Raw genomic sequence first — 21,917 nt, forward strand, 5'->3', positions numbered from 1 at the left:
ATATTTAGATGCTGATTCTTCACCCTCTGCTGTCTGGTCACAGCACCATTTCCTGAAGACTGACCTCAGGTCAACAGCAGGACTGACAAAGGTTCTACTTGTCACGTTCAAATTAACATGTTAGCAGGGTGATGAATGGATCTGGACATGTGACAATCTTTTGTTTGTTGGTAACTACTCAATCAGTCATCACTGTTATTTTCAGTGTCAGAAGAACATCTAGAGGTTTGATGTGGTAATGCTGCTTAATACCACAAGTAGACACTTTATTATTAATCTTTTTTATTATTTATTTGTTATTAAGGGAGTGGACAAATGCATGCAGTAAATACTAAAACCAACATTAGTGTCACAACATGAACACCAATCAGTGAAATTATAGACACAATAGGTAGATGTGTATTCTTCTGGGCGTGTGCATTTTGCAAGCACGTCAACAGAGAAGGAAGTAAAAAATGAAAGTAAAGCATAACACCTGAGTTTGTGTTTGAGTGTGTGTGTGTGTGTCATAAGTGCTACACTGGACATTAAAACGGGTTTCAGTTGACAAACTATTGGAAGTAACATGGAGAACTACCAACATGAACTGTTCTTTGAAAGCAAAAAGCTGATGGACAGAGAGAAAGAAAAGATCAGACGGCACTTTCAGAAAAGAAGAAATTCTGGAGGAGGTGACTGTGGGATGATCACAAATGTTGGCGAAAACATCTATAAGATTTGCTTTAGGGAAAAAGAAGGTAAATAATCCTGTTTATTCTGTTCTTCACTGTTCAAGATGCCTGTACTCACGAAGAGTGTGTTACTAAGCTGTGATTTTTATTTCAATTTATTTATTATCATTTTTTATCATTTACTGCTACTACAACTTTCGATTGTATTTTATTGTTCTATTTTGTTTTTATAGCTACAGGTTTTGTGAAACACTTTGAATTTTTCTTTAAAAGTGCTATACAAATAAATGATATGATAAATTGTATTATTTATAGTTTTCTTAAATGTTGGTCCATTCCTAAAGTTATTTGTATTTCTAGACCAGGAAAGGGTTTTGCAGAGGAAGGTTCACACTATTTCACTTCCATCTGGTGAGGTATGTCTTGTGGTCCACCGTACCTATCCACAAAACAATCCTAACACCATGGATCAAGCGTCACGCTGTCAAGCACAGGTAAGATAAGTGTACGCAATGTGGCATTACTGGTTTGGGGGAATCTCAAAATGTCCAGAATGCAGAGCATAACAGTGTACAAGATGTTCATCATGACTGCTCTTGTCTTTTAGAAATTCATGGAATCAAGTGTAGAAGGCCATGAGAAGACTTTCCATGTAGATCTCTTTCTACTGTGTTATCTCAGAGACAACCTCAAAGCACTTAAACTTATACAGAAACAGCTCTCTTCAATTGGCTGTTCAATCCAGCTCAATGTCGAGGAGGAGGAGCTTGTGGTTAGGGGCGACCATAAAGACGGTTCTGGAGGACATGATGGCACTTCTGCAGACTTGTGGCAGGTAAAGGTGGACCGAGTCATCAACGGGTTTAAGGAAAGCTACCTCTGTTACCACGTGTTAGAGCCAGAAAAAGAGAAACTAATAATGCGACACCCGTCCTTTGTGACCGACGCCATAAAAGTGTACAGTAACGACGGTTACCCAGTCATTGTGGGAGAGACTGAGATTGTGAAGAGGAAAATTGCCATTCTGGAAATGGACATGCCAAACAGGAAGGAATGCCCAGTTTTGGAGAAGCAGTTCAATCTTTTAGAAGAAATGTTTCTTCAAGAAATGCGGAGACACTGTCCACAGGTTAAAATTCTGAGAACCCAGTCGGATATGATCATCTTAGAAGGACCTGATGAGGAGGTAGAATCAGGATCAGCAAAACTAAATGAACTGATCAAAAACGTGAAGGAAAAGAGAGTTGATCTCCCAAAGGCAATGCAGTACTTCATAACAGTCAGTGGTGCCATATTTAAGTATGAGAATACTTTCCGGCAGTGCTTCAGAAAACCTGTTTCTCTGATGTTCGACTCAGACCTTGTTCTGTCCAGTCTGTCCTCTGATGTTCTGGATGAAGCTATCAAAATTATTCATAGAGACATATCTGTAGTTACTCTTCATTTACAGGGTGCTGCAGCGATACCTCCAGATCTAGACAGAATCAAGGAAATCCTGCATGAAGCAAAAAATAAAGCAAATGCTACAGAGCTTAGAGTGGACGTCAGATACACCACGGGACCTACAGGACCTTCAAGGACAGAAGTACGTTTGGTTGGCTACACTGAAAACGTAAACCAGCTTAAAGACCTGCTGCATGACTACCAGATGAACCACACTGAGGCACATGAAGTACTGAACCTGCCAATTCCCCAAATGGTTGACCATTTTGATAAGATCTTGGGTTGGATTGGCATGAAACAGCCCAAAGTGATGTTGAAACCCTCACATATTCCCCATCCTTGTGTGCTTATATCTGGTTCTTGCCGTCTAGTCCAGGAAACTCAGCAGGCTCTAAATGCTGCTCTCAGCAGCGTGACATCAGACACATTAGTTCTAGATGGACCATGGGCTCAGCAGTATTTCCAAGAAAAGGGCAAAATGAGCAAAGACCTGGTTGAGAACTCCTGCCAAGTCCTCGTTATGATAAAGGACAGCATGCCAGAAGACCTGAGGGCAAGCACCGCTGTCAGCAATGTTGCACCAAATACAACAACCACCAGAGGGCGGCACAACACCTTTGACAGTAGCAGCAGCACAAGTGCAGCAAATGCAGCAACAAGCAGCACATCCACCACCAGATGTCGCTATCACACCTTTGACAGTGGAAGCAGCACATCAAATAGGATGAATGTGGCAGCAAGCAATGTAAGCCTGGAGTTCAAGCTCGGGAGTGTGGTGGACGAGCAGGTCAGATTACAGTCTTCCACTCTATTCCGTTCTATTCTGAATGATGCATCCACCACTCATTATTTTTCACATCATTTCCACAGGTGGATGTGTTAGTGGCCCCCATGCTCAAGAAGCAACTCACCTCTACTAAAATCGGCAAATGTCTGTTGAGCAAATCTTCAGCAATCAAAGCCAAGTTTGACAAAGTCGCAAAGAAATGTCGCCTTGCCCCTGGTGATGTTTTGCAGCTTAGTGGACCTTCGTCACTGAGTTGCTCCAAGATCTACTTCATTGAATGCCTGTCATGGGACGGAGCTAAAGGGCTGAGTGTGCAGGTACAGTGAACACAGGATTCAAAATCAAGGTCTTCTCGCTGATGCCCAAAAAGCCTTTTTGTTCATATGTTCATACCGGAGAAGGGGACAAGTCAGTACGGTTATGGTTTGGCAAAACGGAATGAGGCTGTGGAGAAACACTGTAATTACACCCCCTACGATGACAGTCAGGTTCAAGTCAAACCCTAAGGAATATTTTTTGAGGAAGAAATTAAATGTTTTTATTTTTTATTCATTTATTTTTGCCTTCATATATATATATATATTCTTTGAATGTTTACTTTTTTTCTCTAATACTGTAGTCTGCTAATACATGCACTGCACCAGTTTATCTCTCCCTGGTTCTCACATGCTAGTTTACTGGTTCATTGTCGGCGTCTCCACTTTATCGCATGCTGCTGTTGAGTCCCCTCTGCCAGTCTGCTTTTCCTGTATTCATCTCCTGCCTGTGCGTCTGTCTGTCTGTCGAGGGCCTGAGAGTCATTCCTGGACTGCATCTGGGTCCAAACACTTCATAATCCTGAAGCTGTGATTTCTCTGTAGGCACTGGGAGACGGGCTCAGGAAATGTCTGGACCTCTGCAGACAGCAGGGCTGCATTTCTGTGGCCTTTCCAGTCATCGGACCAGGAATATCTCTCATGATCCCACAGACAGAAGCTATTAGAGTGTTAAAGGAGAAAATTATCCAGTTTGTGTCATCCCAAAACCATGGTACTGTTTCCAATATCCGTATAGTCATTAAAGAAGATTATCCCGACTCAGAGGAGGTGAGCATTTTTACTGTACCACTTTTCTTTACCTTTTATTGATACATTTGTACATGTCACATTTTTCCACACTTAATGCATAAGCAAATCAAAGATTAGGAAAACTGCCAAAAAGTTCCATAAAAAAAACAAAAAAACATGAATTCTTAATAATGCTGCAAAAAAAAAAGATGTTTGCCGATAGGAATCCCCTCTATTATATATTAAGTGTTTACCAACTTTTTATTAAAATGTTGTTTTTCTCCCCATACATCAAATGACAGTGGCATATTTTTGAGACTCGTTTCCAAAAGGCAGTTGCTCATTTTGAGCTTGTTCCTTGCAGTATGAAATACACTCAACAAAAATATAAACGCAACACTTTTGGTTTTGCTCCCATTTTGTATGAAATGAACTCAAAGATCTAAAACTTTTTCCACATACACAATATCACCATTTCCCTCAAATATTGTTCACAAACCAGTCTAAATCTGTGATAGTGAGCACTTCTCCTTTGCTGAGATAATCCATCCCACCTCACAGGTGTGCCATATCAAGATGCTGATTAGACACCATGATTAGTGCACAGGTGTGCCTTAGACTGTCCACAATAAAAGGCCACTCTGAAAGGAGCAGTTTTATCACACAGCACAATGCCACAGATGTCGCAAGATTTGAGGGAGCGTGCAATTGGCATGCTGACAGAAGGAATGTCAACCAGAGCTGTTGCTCGTGTATTGAATGTTCATTTCTCTACCATAAGCCATCTCCAAAGGCGTTTCAGAGAATTTGGCAGTACATCCAACCAGCTTCACAACCGCAGACCATATGTAACCACACCAGCCCAGGACCTCCACATCCAGCATGTTCACCTCCAAGATCGTCTGAGACCAGCCACTCGGACAGCTGCTGAAACAATCGGTTTGCATAACCAAAGAATTTCTGCACAAACTGTCAGAAACCGTCTCAGGGAAGCTCATCTGCATGCTCGTCGTCCTCATCGGGGTCTCGACCTGACTCCAGTTCGTCGTCGTAACCGACTTGAGTGGGCAAATGCTCACATTCGCTGGCGTTTGGCACGTTGGAGAGGTGTTCTCTTCACAGATGATGCGAAGGAGATGTGTTGCACTGCATGAGGCATATGGTGGTCACACCAGATACTGACTGGTATTCCCCCCCAGTAAAACAAAACTGCACCTTTCAGAGTGGCCTTTTATTGTGGGCAGTCTAAGGCACACCTGTGCACTAATCATGGTGTCTAATCAGCATCTTGATATGGCACACTTGTGAGGTGGGATGGATTATCTCAGCAAAGGAGAAGTGCTCACTATCACAGATTTCGACTGGTTTGTGAACAATATTTGAGGGAAATGGTGATATTGTGTACGTGGAAAACGTTTTAGATCTTTGAGTTCATCTCATACAAAATGGGAGCAAAACCAAAAGTGTTGCGTTTATATTTTTGAGTATATTTTCACCTCACGTGCATCCTTATAAAACTTGGATTACTACTTGAACACTTATGTGTTGGTATTCTTGAATAGCAACTTGTTTCCTTGTTGCTAAAAAAGTTGACACAAAAACATTCCTCTCTGTCTTTGGGCTGCTCCCGTTAGGGGACACCACATCAGATCATCTGTTTCCATCTCACCCTGTCCTCTGCTTCTTGCTCAGTCTCACCAACCTCCTCAGCACATCCAGAAACCTCCTCTTTATCCTCCTCTTCTCCTCCTGCCTAATAGCTCCATCCTCAGCATTCTTCTCCCTATATACCCTGAGTCCCTCCTCTGCATGTCCAAACCATCTCAGTCTCTCCTCTCTGACTTTGTCTCCAAACCGTCCAACCTCTGCTATTCCTCTGATATGTTCATTCCTCATACTGTCCATCCTCATCACTCCCAAACAAAATCACAGTATCTTCAGGTCTACCGCCTGTTTTTTTTTCTTCACGCCACTATTCAGTACAAGATAGCTGGTTTCATTACTATCTTGTAGACTTTGCCCTTCACACTAAGACGTTAGTTCATAAAATTAATGTGACACCAACAAGAAATTATGGCAGATTTCTTAATGAAAGTGTTCAATGCTTCAAATTTGCTACTTCTGGTGGTTGCAAAAGCTGAAATTCCTGGAGGGACTGTAAAGTATACATTATTATAATTATTATTATTATTATTATTATTACTACAAATTCGGATTTGCACTTCCTCCTGATGATTAGGTAGGTTTAAATAAATGCGTCTGCCAAACCTATACATATAAAAAGGTATATTATGACCACGTTACTTATCGAGTCATCTGAACAAAAGTCACAAAAGCAAGTCAAAATTGAAATAATGAGTTTGAAAAAATTTGCTTTTAGTCTTCCAGAAAAAATTGGTAACAATGGTTGGAGGCTTTAATAGCAGCCAATGGCTACACATTACATACAACCAGTTCACCGGCTTATTGGCTAAGGCAATGACTTTTTTGTTGTTTTTTTTGTTTGTTTGTTTGTTTTTTTACATATTCATTTTTTATCTCAGCAGTACAAATTCTTATGCAAATACTGTAAACCTCAAACTAAAAAATAAATAAATTAATTAATTATTAATTAATTAATACAAGTATTATGCCTTTCAAATTTCACTAAACTGAGAAAACTTAGTTTCTACCAAAATCCAAATATTATAATGTAGGTTTATTTTTGTAAAATGTTGTAAAATTACAGCTCATTTTAATGAAGAGGACATTATCTATCTAGGGCAAAATTCCACAGTGAATATTGTGTTTTCCTTCATCGCTGTCATGCAAATTAACTACAGGGGGACGCGTGTGTGCATGCGTGAGGTTTTGAGATTAGCTGTGACCCATTTTACATTAACATCCATACGATTTCTTGTAAATCACTTACAAATTTATGAAATGTTGGTCATAGCGTCTTCTCTCAAAAAACCCCAGTGGCACTGTACCTTTAATTAACACTGGACAAGTGTCTTTAGCATGTAGGCATTATGCAATGCCTAGCTTTCCAAATTTAGTTGAATTGTGCTGTTTGTATTTACAGTTCTACCATGAGGTCTACAGACACTTCAGTTTAAACCAAGAAAGCCAAGGTACGTTCGTGCAGTCAGGACCTTCTCAGATGTACATCTACAACCCCTGGCAAAAATTATGGAATCACCGGCCTCGGAGGATGTTCATTCAGTTGTTTAATTTTGTAGAAAAAAAAGCAGATCACAGACATGACACAAAACTAAAATCATTTCAAATGGCAACTTTCTGGCTTTAAGAAACACTATACGAAATCAAGAAAAATGATTGTGGCAGTCAGTAATGGTTACTTTTTTAGACCAAACAGAGGAAAAAAATATGGAATCACTCAATTCTGAGGAATAAATTATGGAATCACCCTGTAAATTTTCATCCCCAAAACTAACACCTGCATCAAATCAGATCTGCTCGTTAGTCTGCATCTAAAAAGGAGTGAACACACCTTGGAGAGCTGTTGCACCAAGTGGACTGACATGAATCATGGCTCCAACACGAGAGATGTCAATTGAAACAAAGGAGAGGATTATCAAACTCTTAAAAGAGAGTAAATCATCATGCAATGTTGCAAAAGATGTTGGTTGTTCAAAGTCAGCTGTGTCTAAACTCTGGACCAAATACAAACAACATGAGAAGGTTGTTAAAGGCAAACATACTGGTAGACCAAGGAAGACATCAAAGCGTCAAGACAGAAAACTTAAAGCAATATGTCTCAAAAATCGAAAAATGCACAACAAAACAAATGAGGAACGAATGGGAGGAAACTGGAGTCAACGTCTGTGACCGAACTGTAAGAAACCGCCTAAAGGAAATAGGATTTACATACAGAAAAGCTAAACGAAAGCCATCATTAACACCTAAACAGAAAAAAAACAAGGTTACAATGGGCTAAGGAAAAGCAATCGTGGACTGTGGATGACTGGATGAAAGTCATATTCAGTGATGAATCTCAAATCTGCATTGGGCAAGGTGATGATGCTGGAACTTTTGTTTGGTGCCGTTCCAGTGAGATTTATAAAGATGACTGCCTGAAGACAACATGTAAATTTCCACAGTCATTGATGATATGGGGCTGCATGTCAGGTAAAGGCACTGGGGAGATGGCTGTCATTACATCATCAATAAATGCACAAGTTTACGTTGATATTTTGGACAATTGAAAGGATGTTTGGGGATGATGAAATCATTTTTCAAGATGATAATGCATCTTGCCATAGAGCAAAAACTGCAAAAACATTCCTTGCAAAAAGACACGTAGGGTCAATGTCATGGCATAGGGTCAATGTCAACGAGCAGATCTGATTTGATTCAGGTGTTAGTTTTGAGGATGAAAATTTACAGGGTGATTCCATAATTTTTTCCTCAGAATTGAGTGATTCCATATTTTTTTCCTCTGCTTGGTCTAAAAAAGTAACCGTTACTGACTGCCACAATCTTTTTTCTTGATTTCTTATAGTGTTTCTTAAAGCCAGAAAGTTGCCATTTGAAATGACTTTAGTTTTGTGTCATGTCTGTGATCTGCTTTTTTTCTACAAAATTAAACAACTGAATGAACATCCTCCGAGGCTGGTGATTCCATCATTTTTGCCAGGGGTTGTATTTAATCAGTAGAGTATAAAAGATAAGATCTGGTGACTGGCTATAACACGTCTCTGTGTTCTTTCTTAGCGATTTTCAAGTCTGTCACAGGCAACCTCGATGAAATCACGATAACGGTGCCAGATGGAGTCAAACTCCAGCTGGCATTTGGTGACATCAGCAACGAGACAACAGATGTTGTCGTGAACACGACAGACTTCTCTAACTTTAACACAGGTCGGTGAGAGCAGAGTCTGTGACTGTCTGGTGGAGAGTTTTGGTTGAACATCCCAGCGGGCAGAAAGACTGCAAGTGCTATTAATTATTGTTTTTTCCTGCAGATGTATGCAAGGCCATATTAGCAAAAGCTGGACCAGTGGTGGAGGCAGGGCTGAAAGCAGGTGAGAAAAGAAGCAGTCAGATGTTTTTAAAACTCCACTTCATGATTTCTTACTCCTGTTGTTTTTTTATTTCAGTAGCAAAAAAGAACGGTGGACAGATTTTTGCCTCTGCACCTGGCCAGTTCCCTTGCAAAACCATTTTTCATGTGAGCGGAGAACGAGATGCAGTCATTATTAAGCAAGTGGTGTATGGCATCCTTCAGTGCTGTGAGGCCAACGGGCTCAGGTCTGTGGCCATTCCTGCCATCTGTGCCGGTAAATATTGCACTGACACTATAAATTTCAGGTCTCAAAGCTCAATGTCAAAGGCTCAGTTGGAACAAAATCAGCTTTAATGTCATAATAGTTTGGGGTTTTTTTGTAAGGCTACATATTTAAATAGTTGTAATGTTAACTTAATGGATGTTTATAATCATGTTGTGAAACATTCTTAAATATTACAAAGAAATAATAAAAAAAAAAATCTTTTAAATATTGGATCAGACGCGGTGTTGGACCAGTGCCATTAATCAGCGGCACCCCCTGCCAGGATCAGTGGCAGTTATTCTGATAGTTAAAAAAATAATAATCAAACATTTTGTATTGACAGGAGCTGGTGAACTGCAGCCTGATGTTGTAGCAGACGCTATCCTCCGAGCAATCCACGCCATCACGTTCTCCTCTACACTGCGTTGCCTCTGCAACATCCGCATCGTTTTGTCTTTGATCAATGTTTTTCTAGCGTTTAAAAAGAAAGCAATGCAGCTGTTTCCTTCTGATGTAATCACCACAGGTGAGCTTTAGTGCTTCTTTAAAAACCTATCACGATTATGCTGCGTTCCAATCACTGATTTTTGTTTCCCTGTTCACCTTATACATCCTGCAGAATCAGTGCCTCAGTTGCCTCTTACCCAGCAACACCAGCCTCCACCCCCAATAAAATTGGACCCAAGCATTTTGCACATCCGTTCTCCAATTCAGCAGTCCGTCTTTCTGATCTTGGGTTTATGCAGAAAGGATGTTGATAATGCCATGACCCAGCTGAAACAGCTATATCAGACTCAGTTCCTCAGAGAAACCTTCAGTACCGATGATCTTGCAGGCTTCAGTCAGGACGATCTGAACAATCTAGCCCAGATGATGGAGACCATGGGCTTGCATGTTGAACAAGAGCAGTCTGGTGAAGGTAGATGGGTGGTGAGTGGATTAAAAGATGATGTCAACCAGGTGAGGCAGATGATTCATGTCAAGGTGCACACCATCCTCAAGAAAGAGGTGAGAGGCAAGAAGGAGGAAGAGCTCTACAACCTCATAGCCTGGTGCATCCAGGGACATGGCGACATTTGGGAAAGGCTCCCCAAGGCAGCCAATCACAACCTGGAAAATGATAAAGTTTTGGGTGGAATAGTGGATGAACAGGGCATCCACTGGAATGTGGATCTTACGAAGATGGAGGCCCAAAGAATGGGACAGACAAGAAAGCTGAAAAGACTTCTGAATCTACCAGGTTAATAACTTAACTCTTAAAATAAATGATTATGTTGTTTATCATTGAATATGGTTCAAGTTTCATGTTAATTATCTCCACAGTCCCAAACTTCTACAACACAAGATGCAGGGTTTCAATGACTTCTTGGACTTGGCTATCAGAAGTAGATCTGTATGTAGCAAAAGTGTTGAACTTTGGCCTTTGTGATTGAGAGGCACCTGAGATGATCTTATGAGGTGTTCGTCAATGTCTTTTGGGTCTTGGTGCATCCTGTCTTACTGTATAGTTGTAAGACTTGGACTGTAACTAGTGAACTAAGGTGATGACTGTATGTTTTTGGTACCAGGACTCTTTGGACGATCCTTGGGTACCGTTGGAATGACAAATGAGAGGCTACTTCAGGGGACTCAGATGGGCCGTAATGTCAGCATTACGACCTGATTGTCATAAAACAATGTCATGGGGTTCAAAACTAGAGTTTGAAATGCAATTTTGGACTTTGATGATTATGAATGACTGTGTGACAACATATTAAATAAATCCAATTGTAACAACATTTTAGGAAAAGTCTGATTTCCTTTTTAACTTGTACATGAAGGTGTTTTTATTAAACTTTTGACCTATGTGCCAATATTTCCAGACTTCCCTATTCCCCTGTACTGGGACAACATGAGCGCCGGTGAAAATTTGAAAGTGGTTCCTCTGCAGCCTTCCTCTGCAGAGTACTGCACAGTGAAGACGGCCTTTGCTGCAACGGTGGCAAAACATGTCGTAAAGGTAGGCAGCTTTCACTGTAAAACATATTTACTGATTTGTATAAAGACAGTATGGAATCATAAATGAATAAATTAATAGCAGTGTAGTATTTCATTATCACACACATTCTCTAACTTGCTGGTATTATAAATTATTTCCTTCAAGGTTATCAGTAGTTCCTTCTTATGTCATCTCATCCTATCTGACCTTGTCAGCCTTCATCTCAATTAATAGTGCAGGAGCTAAGGCTAGCCCGGTACTAAGATCGTGCGTTTTTGGGTTAAAAGTATGAAACTTGGCACAGTTATTGAGTGACCCCAGGTGAATATTTCTGGATATGGATACATTCTGGCAGAGCCCCCTGGTGGCCACAACTGGAACTAATATTTAAAGAAATAGGCGATGCCATAGATATTGTCAGATTTCTGATTGTGATGCTGGTTTAGGTTTTGCATTTAGTATATTTACAGAGGAAACAGTGACTACAGTAGGATAGGTTGTTTATAATATTTAGGCCCTGGTGGCCACTGTAAGTTTATTAATGTTTTAATGATAGCCAACAAATACCAACAGTCACTGTATTTTGTTTAATATTAACAATCATCATGATAATATTACATATTTTATTATAATACAACTTGGTAATATTATATGCAAATATAAATAAAACCACATTGAGAGACATTATAGAATAAGTACTGGTGAATTGCTGCGATTTCCACTGTGGGGTGTCACCAGTGGTTTTATGTTTTCAGTAATTCTCACCAGGGAAATGCACTTGGCCATCATTTTATGGTTGGATGTCTTGTCAACTGTTTGATAGGTGTTATTAGTGGCTACATCTATACTGTTCATTTATAACCATTCCAGTTTAGTAACATTTATTGTCAAATGTAGGCCTATATAGAGCTATATAGTTACAACATTAAGGAGGTTGAAGTTTCATTATGTCATTTAAGATAATTGATGATCCAATCCCAGGTCCTTCTGGTCCAACTGAGCCCACACAAGTGGGTCAGCAACAGTATGAGGCATATGTTGCTGAGTGGTTAGTTCCTCAGTCCAAGTCTATAATGCAGCCAATCAAGAAAAACAAGTTGTCCTTGTTCTCAACAAGCAGATTCTCTGCACAGTGAACAAAAATGTGATCTGCAATTCAGCAGTAACAGATAAGAAAATGTTAGAGCCATCTTCGCATGAGGAGGCTGACACACGCCTAATGCTGCATGTATTGGATGCTGCCAGAAAAGGTCATGCAAGTATCATGATCAGAACAGCTGACACTGATGTTGTCATTCTTGCAGTAGCTTTCTTCCACAGATTTGGAGTTCCTGAATTGTGGATCTCCTCTGGCACAGGGAAAACTCAGAGGTACATAGCAATCCATGAGATTGCTGGTGCTCTTTCCATATCCAAAGCACAGGCATTGTTGTTTTTCCATGCATTCAGTGGCTGTGACATGACATCATTCTTTGCTGGAAAGGGCAAGAAAAGTGCACGGGATACATGGAATGCCTATCCTGATGTTACAAAAGCTTTCTTGTCTCTGGCATCTGCAGAGGAGCTGACTGAAGCCTCTCTGTGTCTAGTCGAGAGATTTGTTGTACTCTGGTATGATCGCCCAAGTGAGCTTTCCAGTGTCAATGATGCAAGGCAGCATATGTTCTCTAGGAAATCTAAATCTCTTGAAGGCATTCCTCCAACACAAGCAGCATTAAAGCAGCACATTCTGAGAGCAGCTTTCGTAGCAGGACATATATGGGGTCAGTCATTAAAGAATGAACCACAACTGCCAAGTCCATCACTGTATGGCTGGGAATGGAATGAAACTAATAGAAAGTGGATACCAAGATGGACCACTCTTCAACAGGCACATGAAATGTGCTATGAGCTGATACACTGCAAGTGCAAGAAATCTTGCAGGGGTCTAAGTAAATGCAGCAAAGCCCAGCTGAAGTGCACTGCACTTTGCAACTGTGAAGGAAACTGCTTTCAAACATAGGTTAGCCCCCCAGTCAAACGGTGCCTTATGCCGATTTAGTGTGTGTGTATTTTTTTGTTTTGGCAGTCAACACAGAGAGGTGTTTGGATTTATAAGTAGCTTATTAGGTTTAAGATAGATTAACCTCAGGAGCAACTCATGCTCCCTCGTATGGCGTCTGCGAGGCAGCCCCAAAGGACTGGATCGATTTGTACGAGGTCTGTCCAAAAAGTATCGTACCTTTTTATTTTTTTCAAAAACTATATGGATTTGAATCACGTGTGATTACATCAGCCAAGCTTGAACCTTCGTGCGCATGCGTGAGTTTTTCCACGCCTGTCGGTTGCGTCATTCGCCTGTGGGCAGGCTTTGAGTGAGCACTGGTCCACCCCTCTCGTCGGATTTCTTTTGTCTGATAACTGACTGAGCGACTGCCGCTTTGCTCCATGAAATTTTTTTCAGAAACTGTTAGAGACAGGCAGTTGGAAACCATTCGAAAGATTCACATGGATTTCAGTGAAGATTCTGTCGGCGTCACACGGATTAAGGAGTGTTAAAACCTTTTTAAAGACGGCCCACAGCGGCGGAGGGTGCGCGGCGTGCCGAGCTGCCATTCGACAGGCTGGATCGACCAGATCATTTCTAAACTGAATGCTGTGTTGATCCGGGACATCATGTGACTACCACAGAAATGGCAACAGAGCTGGACATAGCACTTTTGCGGCACATTCCACTGTTACAGGCAGTGTTGCCACAGTTACTTTGAAAAAGTAATCCAATTACTGATTACGCCTTGAAAAAGTAACTTAGTTACTTTTTTAGTTACTTTCCCCAGCCGCTTACAACAACCCTCTGCCACCTCAACATGACAATACCTGTTTTACCAAAACTCACTTTATAGTCACCCTTTCTTGACTTCAATGAAAATAAATACTTGTTTTATAAAAAGTAAAATAATCTTTCTTGACCTCATATTTAACTGTTGACAGCACTGTAACAGTAAAACTTGCAATTTCTAACCTACATTGTTTATAAATGTAACTATTAAATTCTAACGTTTTTCTAACATTTAAATTCTCTATAAACATTTTACTTGTCAAAATTATTATTATTTTAAGTAGTATTAGTAGTTGTAGTAAAAAACAGCTTCAAAACTGTACCTTTAATCTAGGGGTGTTGTGGGGGAGGGGGCACATCCTTGCCCCACGCCCCCATTCCATCTGGATTCGCCCCTGGCTTTGGCGTTTGAGCACAAAGAATGGATAACATTTATTTATGCAGAAAACATGACCAGATTTACAGGTAAGAAAGTTTTATTGCGTTTTCACATCATGTGGTCCTCAGAAAGAGAGTTTAGGTGCATTTGAGTGGAAAATAGTTGTTGATGCGTCGCGGAGGATCAGCTGTTTTTAACGAGACGATACAGAGCGGCTCAGCTCAGAATTCTAAATAAAGGAGAAAATAAAGCATAAAAATGTCTTTGTAAAGCTCCGTGCAGGTGTGCTGTTTTCACCGCCCTTAAAGAGGTGAGGACGAGTCGTAGCTGATGAAAAGCTCACAGCTCGCTTAAAGTGGGCAGTTCAGTCGAACCCCGGCCCCCTGCCCACAGACCAAGTTTAATGCTGCTGTCGACCCACAATGCAAAAATAATAGTAACACACAGTGACTTGGAGAAGTAACTTTAATCTGATTACTGATTTGGAAAGATTAATGCGTTAGATTACTCGTTACTAAAAAAAGTGGTTAAATTAGAGTACCCGGCATCACTGGTTACAGGAGATTTTGTAATGAAAGATGTGCGGAGGATTTCGCACGTCGGCACGAAGCAGCTCAGGACGCGCAGCAAAAAAACACCTCCGTCTTGGAAGTCTCACAGGACATGTTGGGGCATGTCCAGCTGTTACACAATTTCTCGGATACTCACTCGACTGAAAGTCATCGAAAGCCGTCTGAATCTTCTGAATGGTTTTCAACATGGAGGTGTTTTTTTTTTTTTTGCTGCGTGTCCTGAGCTGTTTCGTGCCGACACGCAAAATCCTCCGCACATCTTTCATTACAAAATCTCCTGTAACAGTGGAATGTGCCGCAAAAGTGCTATGTCCAGCTCTGTTGCCATTTCTGTGGTAGTCACATGATGTCCCGGATCAACACAGCGTTCAGTTTAGAAATGATCTGGTCGATCCAGCCTGTCGAATGGCCGCTCGGCGCGCCGCGCCCCGCCGCTGTGGGCCATCTTTAAAAAGGTTTTAACAGTCCATAATCCGCGTGACGCCAACAGAATCTTCACCGATATCCAACTGAATCTATCGAATGGTTTCCAACTGCCTGTCTCTATCAGTTTCTGAAAAAAATTTCATGGAGCAAAGCGGCAGTCTCTCAGCAAGTTCTCATACAAAAGAAATCCAACGGGAGGGGTGGACCAGTGCTCACTCAAAGCCTGCCCACAGGCGAATGACGCAACCGACAGGCGTGGAAAAACTCACGCATGCGCACGAAGGTTCAAGCTTGTCTGATGCAATCACACGTGATTCAAATCCATATAGTTTTTGAAAAAAATAAAAAGGTCTGTTACTTTTTGGACAGACCTCCTAATTCATTGTGATTCATTACCTAAACTTACTCTGATATACTTGGTATTATCAAACTAGTCTTATTATGTATTTTAGTATATAATTTACATATATATAACGTGATTTATTTACTGAAGTAGTGTTATTTCGATGGGCGCACTTGTAGTTCCAGCTGTGGCCGCCAGGGGGCTCTGCCAGAATGTATCCATATCCAGAAATATTCACCTGGGGTCACTCTATAACTGTGCCAAGTTTCATGCTTTTAACCCAAAAACGCATGATCTTAGCCTTAGCTCCAGCACTATAATAGAAGTTTCTGTAAAAGGGAGAAATTTCTCAAATTTTCTGTCTTGTACAATTATAAAAGTGCACGTTTAAGAATTTTGATAGAAATGCCAACAGCTCAACAGACGTATCAAGCAATTCAAAAATAATTTGAAATGTTTGAACATTCCTATTAAAAAATTAAATGTGTTTTTTTCCTCTACCTTTTTTAGTAAACATATCAAGTTATAACTCCCTTTTTAAAAAGCAACCTTTCAGTGCAATTCAATCAGTTTATTGCAAACACAAGATTCACAGAAGTACATGGAAATTTTTCTTTTTTATAATCAACACACACATGTATATATATATATATATATATATATACAGAGAGAGAGAGAGAGAGAGACCAAGAACTAACAGCTATCCTGCGATTTAAAACAAACTCCACAAGAGGTCACTAGCACCTCAATTGGTCAACAAGAATAAAAGGCAAACACCCTATTAGTATTTAAAACATTAAAACCTACAATGTAGATATCACACATATAAAATCTTTTACCAGAATTTCCAGCCACTGGAGTGTTCTGGCACATTAGAATTAACACCACTTTCCGCAAATGTCTTTTTAGTCTGTAAGAGTCTTTAATTTTCCTTAACTGTCTTGTACAATCACGCCTCGTAAATCCATCAGCTTCGAGCCATACACCAAGGTGTTCATCTTTTGTTACAAATTGTAGCTGGTTGCCAGATAAAAGAATAGGATCCAATGTTTTGACCCCATTTGGCTTCAGAACTAGATGTGGACTTAGTGGAATTAAAGACATTATGTAGTAGACTAAAATTTTCACATACCCATAACAACTGTTGCATAGCAGAACTTGATAAGTCTTTTACCACCTCATGAGCCACCACGTTCAGTCACATTTAACAATATGTGCAAATCACTCATATAAATATTAAAGATTCTTGGTGATAACAGCCTGCCTTGTTTGACACTGTTGGCAACATTAAATTTCTGAGACACAGAGTTGTCCCAGCAGACAGTCACAGTTTGTATGTTTTGTACTCATTTTAGATGTACTGGTCAGTTCGCAAGACACAGTTATCAGCCATAACAATAAATGTGCCTGAAATGGTTGTACATGACTGTATAGTGAAAACAGATCAAGATGACTTGTTGACTGCAAAAAAAAAAAGATTAGTTCTTTTAAAAAGCAACATTCTTCATTCTTCATTCTTGATAGATTGAGCGTTTGCAGAATGTCCATCTGCGACAGGCGTATGAAGTGCAGAAGAAACGCATTGCTGAGAAAAACGCTCAGCTTAGGGGCAGAGTTGAAAAATTTCTCTACCACGGAACATGTGGAGACAATTGCAACGCCATCATGAAAACTGGGTTCAACAGGCGCTACGCTGGGCAAAATGGTAACTACGTCCAGTATATTCTGGATCCAGCATGCAACACTGAAAGATTTTTCTGTTTTGTAACACCTGTTTAGCACAGACTTCCCAAAATATTGGACATTGTCAGGGCTGCAGGTTGATACTTTTCAGCTTGTTGGTGATTAAACGACGAGTCTTCTTTAGTAATTTTGCTATTTTCTAGCTTTTCCCTATTTCCACAATTATCACCAACCCTGGACCACACTTTTAAACAAATAATTTCAAGGAGAAACCAAACATATTCAGTAATTTTTCTTCTTTGAGTAATCCCATAAATAAACCAATCAGGCACAGGTTTAAAATCAAATCAAATCAATTTTATTTATATAGCGCCAAATCACAACAAACAGTTGCCCCAAGGCGCTTTATATTGTAAGGCAAAAGCCATACAATAATTACAGAAAAACCCCAACGATCAAAACAACCCCTATGAGCAAGCACATGGGGCAGTCTTCTGCTGGGACTGGTTGGGGCTGAGAGAGAGAACCAGGAAAAAGACATGAGGTCAATCACTAATGATTAAATGCAGAGTGGTGGCATTACAGAGGTTAAATGATGTCTTTGATTGTAACCCGAGTCAACATGATGGTGGTCCTGTCCTTCTTATTAGTAAATGATGAAAGATGACAACCTAAACTATGCTTGTCCCCTTTATTGTGCTTGTAGGTTTTTTTCTCCACCTATCCTATTTTCAAATTTGCTCACATTTTCAGGGACTCTGTGCGGTTTTGGAACATACTTTGCTGTCAGCGCCGGGTACTCAGCCAACCCCATCTACTCTAAACAGCTGTTGATGGTTTCCCAGCTGATGTTTGTGGCCCGAGTCCTGACTGGTAGCTACACCCTGGGACAGACACCATGAAAGGCCTCCACCTCGCAACACCCTGGCAGCCACACTTGACCTGTACGGACAGCGTGGTGGAATAACTAGAGAGCCCCAACATGTTTGTGGTGTTTCCATTGATGACAAGTCGTACCCAGACTATCTCATCACCTTCACGTGACCATCAGGGACAAACTGACCCACACACAGACCACACATATATGTACAACCTGCTCTCTCTGCTGCTGCAGGCAGTAATTAGTGAGATGTGGAAACCCTTTTATTATTGCACGGAGACTGAACTTACTCCCTGACATTATTGATACTGATCAGACTGGGTTGTATTCATCATAGACCACACCTCAGCTAATATAAGAAGAATAATTTGCACATTTTAAAATCATTACCTAAGATAAAATCAAATCCATCCTTGTAAGATGGTCCTTCCTATATTACGTTTTGGAGGAAATTTGGATTTCAGGATAGTTTTATTAATAATTCAAGCTCTGTATAACAAGCCCTCAGCCCATATTAAAGTTAATGGGGACCTTTTGGCCTCTTTAGTCTTGGAATGAGGTTTTAGACAAGGCCGCCCACTCTCCCCCCTTCTATCTGATTAATTTAGAGTCATTAGGCCAATTGATAAATCAGACGTCCAGGGATTAAGGCATTGCAATGGTGGGAACGGTCCACAAGGGTGGCGATGTTGGCATTGCTATTTCAGATCACTTTCCTGTTATTTTTGAATTTATTGCTCCTCCATCTGCTAGTAAGCCACTTGTTCCTGTCTCTCGCCACAGTTGGTCACCTCCTCGACAGCGGGGGACTTTGCTGATGCCTTCATGGACTCTCAGTTTTATGCCATGAATGGACTGGTTTCTCCATTACTCCCAGATAACATCCTCTCTTCTTTCCACTCTACATGCACAGTATTTGGACTCTGTTGCACGATGCGCTGCAAATCAGGAAATCAAATCCGACCCCTGGTTAAATGCCACGACCCGTGCCCTCAGGCAATGCTGCAGACGGGCGGAGAGAAAATGGAAAAGGACATCTGATTTGGGACTGCCATGGGATCCCTCAGGAACAGTCAGAGGATATGGTTCAGGATAGGGAAGTGTGGATTGAGCTGCTTGGTCTGCTGCCACCACAACCCAGATAAATGGCAGAAAATGAATGAATGAATGAACGAACATCAAGAATGGGGAGGTCACAGCCCCTTGTGGACCGAGAATTGGGATTGGGACTCCTCAATTTTGGCCTGGTATCTCAATGTTATTCAATGGGACTGTTCAGGCTCCACCCAAACAGTCACATGTGTGCTGGTGGTTCATGGCCACAAAATGGTTGGTTGGTATGAAGATTTTAATCATCTTTTTGTTTGAACTAGTACTGGAATTTATTTCCTCAGTACAACCCATTCTTGACATCCCTGACCCTACGGTCAGTGTCGTTGTTTTCTGAAGTGATATACAAGACACCTTACGGCGGTCTAACGGGCATGCCCCAGGAATGCCCATCAAACAACAAGTGCCAACTGCTTGTCACTGTAATTTGTAGCTCGTATGACCACAGCGTTACTGAAATGTATTTTATTCAAATAAACCTAAACCTAAAAGAATACCTTAACATCTGGACAACTGTGTATGTCTGTGCAACTTGTCAATGTTTAATGCTGGTGTGTTTGTGTTAAAAGTGTTACCAAGAGGTCTGCCGTCAGGTCAACCAGTACCCAGCAAGGTCAAGGTAACCTGGTCAGCTGCTTAGATTATTATCGTTAAGATATAAAAAGAATGTGCCAGCTCAAGATTTATTTACAAATGAGGACAAAATTATTAGCCTTATCAAATTTAAATTCAAAATTTTTCCAAGCACTTTTTAAACAGAGCTATTAATTGTCAATACAACATTTCAGAGAGGCGTATAATCCAAAGAACACTGTCCCACAGTGAAACACCGCAGTCGGAGTATTATGCTGTGGGGATGGTTCAGTGTGTCTGGAACTGGGAATCTCCTCTAGGTGGAAGGAATCACGAAGGAAGAAGGATATGTGAAGATTTTGAAAGAAAACCTCAAGCAGTCAACAGCAAAACTGGGTCATCACTTTGTTTTCCATCACAACAAGGATCCATAACATACGTGGCTCCTGGTTGAAGAACTACCTCCAGGAAGACCAAAGTGAGCGTTATTGACTGCACAAAACCCTGACGTTGAATCCAGTTGGAAAATCTGTGGGGTGAACTAACGACCAAGGTCCATGCCAGAAGATCAAATCTGAAGGAGTTTGAGAGATTCACCAAAGAATGGGCTGGGATTCCCCAGGACACATATCTGAGACTTGCTGAAAACAACAACAAATGATCTGCAGGCTGTTATCGAGCAGAAAGGGCACACAACTGACTCTTAGCATCACAGGGCGAATCATTTTGTCCTCATCTGTAGTCATTTACTTATTGTTCTACCAATTTAATAGAGCATCAGCAAATAAAATTAGCAAAATTAGCAAAACAAACTAAGACAAACCTTGGTTGTGTTCTCTTACAGAAATTTGCAAATCTCTCGCCTGTAACCTTGATGAACTCACACTAACCGTGGGAGGCAGAGTCAAACTACAGCTGGTGCAGGGAGACATCGCCAAGGAGACAACCGATGCTGTCGTGAACACAACAAACTTCATTAATTTTAATACAAGTAAATATAAACTGGGACGACTGCTCACAGTATGTGACTCCAAATAATATATAATCTATGATATGTTCCACTTTTCTTATGCAGGCACATGTAAGGCCATCTTAGCTAAAGCTGGACCAGAAGTGGAGGCTGCTCTAAAAACCGGTGAGAACAGAACCAGATTAACATCTGAAATTGACTCTAAACCGAGTCTTACTCCTGGGATCTTTGATTTTGAAGCAAAAGTGGATGCAGGAGGAATTTTTGTCACCCAGCCTGGCAACTTCCCTTGCAAAATCATTTTTCATGTGAGCGGAAAAGGGAACACGAAAACTGTTGAAGAACTGGTGCTTGACATCATTTCACGCTGTGAAACCGCCAAACTCAACTCTGTGGCCATTCCTGCCATCTGTGTCGGTAAATATTCTGCAAGACACCACAGGTCAGGGGTCGCCAAGGCCCGAAAAGAAAACACCTCCCACATGTTTGCTAAATTTTACAATCATTTGATGAACAAAATTAAACCCATGAAACCTTCATCAGGCACAAAATGCCCAACAGAGCAATATTCAAAATGTTATGGCTCCACCCCTTTATCTAAATCTGCCAGAAATTTATTTTTCACAGGTCCAGCCGTATCACACATATCACACATTCACACTACTCACTTCATGACTGTACATTCATTCATTCATCTTCTACCACTTAGTCCAGTTATGGGTCACGGGGGGCTGGAGCCTATCCCAGCAGTCACAGAGCGCAAAGCGGGGTACACCCAGGACAGGACACCAGTCTGTCGCAGGGCCACAAACAGATAAACAAACACAGACACACCCACACACAGACCTACGGACAATTTAAACATTCCAATCCACCTAACCCGCACTTCTTTGGATGTGGGAGGAAACCGGAGCACCCAGAGGAAACCCACGCAAACACGGGGAGAACATGCAAACTCCACACAG

At 40.9% G+C, this 21,917-nt stretch overlaps 1 protein-coding gene across 1 annotated transcript in view; it reads left to right on the top strand.

The window, feature by feature from the left end:
* Positions 1 to 482: 482 nt before the first annotated feature.
* Positions 483 to 21,917, top strand: part of LOC117504770 (protein mono-ADP-ribosyltransferase PARP14-like) — a 38,008-nt gene continuing 16,573 nt past the window's right edge. The window contains exons 1-17 of the mRNA XM_034164269.1: positions 483 to 737; positions 1,032 to 1,165; positions 1,279 to 2,901; positions 2,985 to 3,218; positions 3,762 to 3,986; positions 7,012 to 7,060; positions 8,664 to 8,810; positions 8,915 to 8,974; positions 9,050 to 9,229; positions 9,564 to 9,746; positions 9,840 to 10,460; positions 11,083 to 11,219; positions 17,261 to 17,441; positions 18,173 to 18,292; positions 20,800 to 20,973; positions 21,058 to 21,117; positions 21,193 to 21,369. Coding sequence (XP_034020160.1) covers positions 566 to 737; positions 1,032 to 1,165; positions 1,279 to 2,901; positions 2,985 to 3,218; positions 3,762 to 3,986; positions 7,012 to 7,060; positions 8,664 to 8,810; positions 8,915 to 8,974; positions 9,050 to 9,229; positions 9,564 to 9,746; positions 9,840 to 10,460; positions 11,083 to 11,219; positions 17,261 to 17,441; positions 18,173 to 18,292; positions 20,800 to 20,973; positions 21,058 to 21,117; positions 21,193 to 21,369 — 4,477 coding nt within the window. The 5' untranslated portion in view covers positions 483 to 565. The remainder of the gene's footprint in view (positions 738 to 1,031; positions 1,166 to 1,278; positions 2,902 to 2,984; positions 3,219 to 3,761; positions 3,987 to 7,011; positions 7,061 to 8,663; positions 8,811 to 8,914; positions 8,975 to 9,049; positions 9,230 to 9,563; positions 9,747 to 9,839; positions 10,461 to 11,082; positions 11,220 to 17,260; positions 17,442 to 18,172; positions 18,293 to 20,799; positions 20,974 to 21,057; positions 21,118 to 21,192; positions 21,370 to 21,917) is intronic.

Source organism: Thalassophryne amazonica, chromosome 23 (genome assembly GCF_902500255.1).
Source record: "Thalassophryne amazonica chromosome 23, fThaAma1.1, whole genome shotgun sequence".
Lineage (NCBI taxonomy): Eukaryota > Metazoa > Chordata > Actinopteri > Batrachoidiformes > Batrachoididae > Thalassophryne > Thalassophryne amazonica.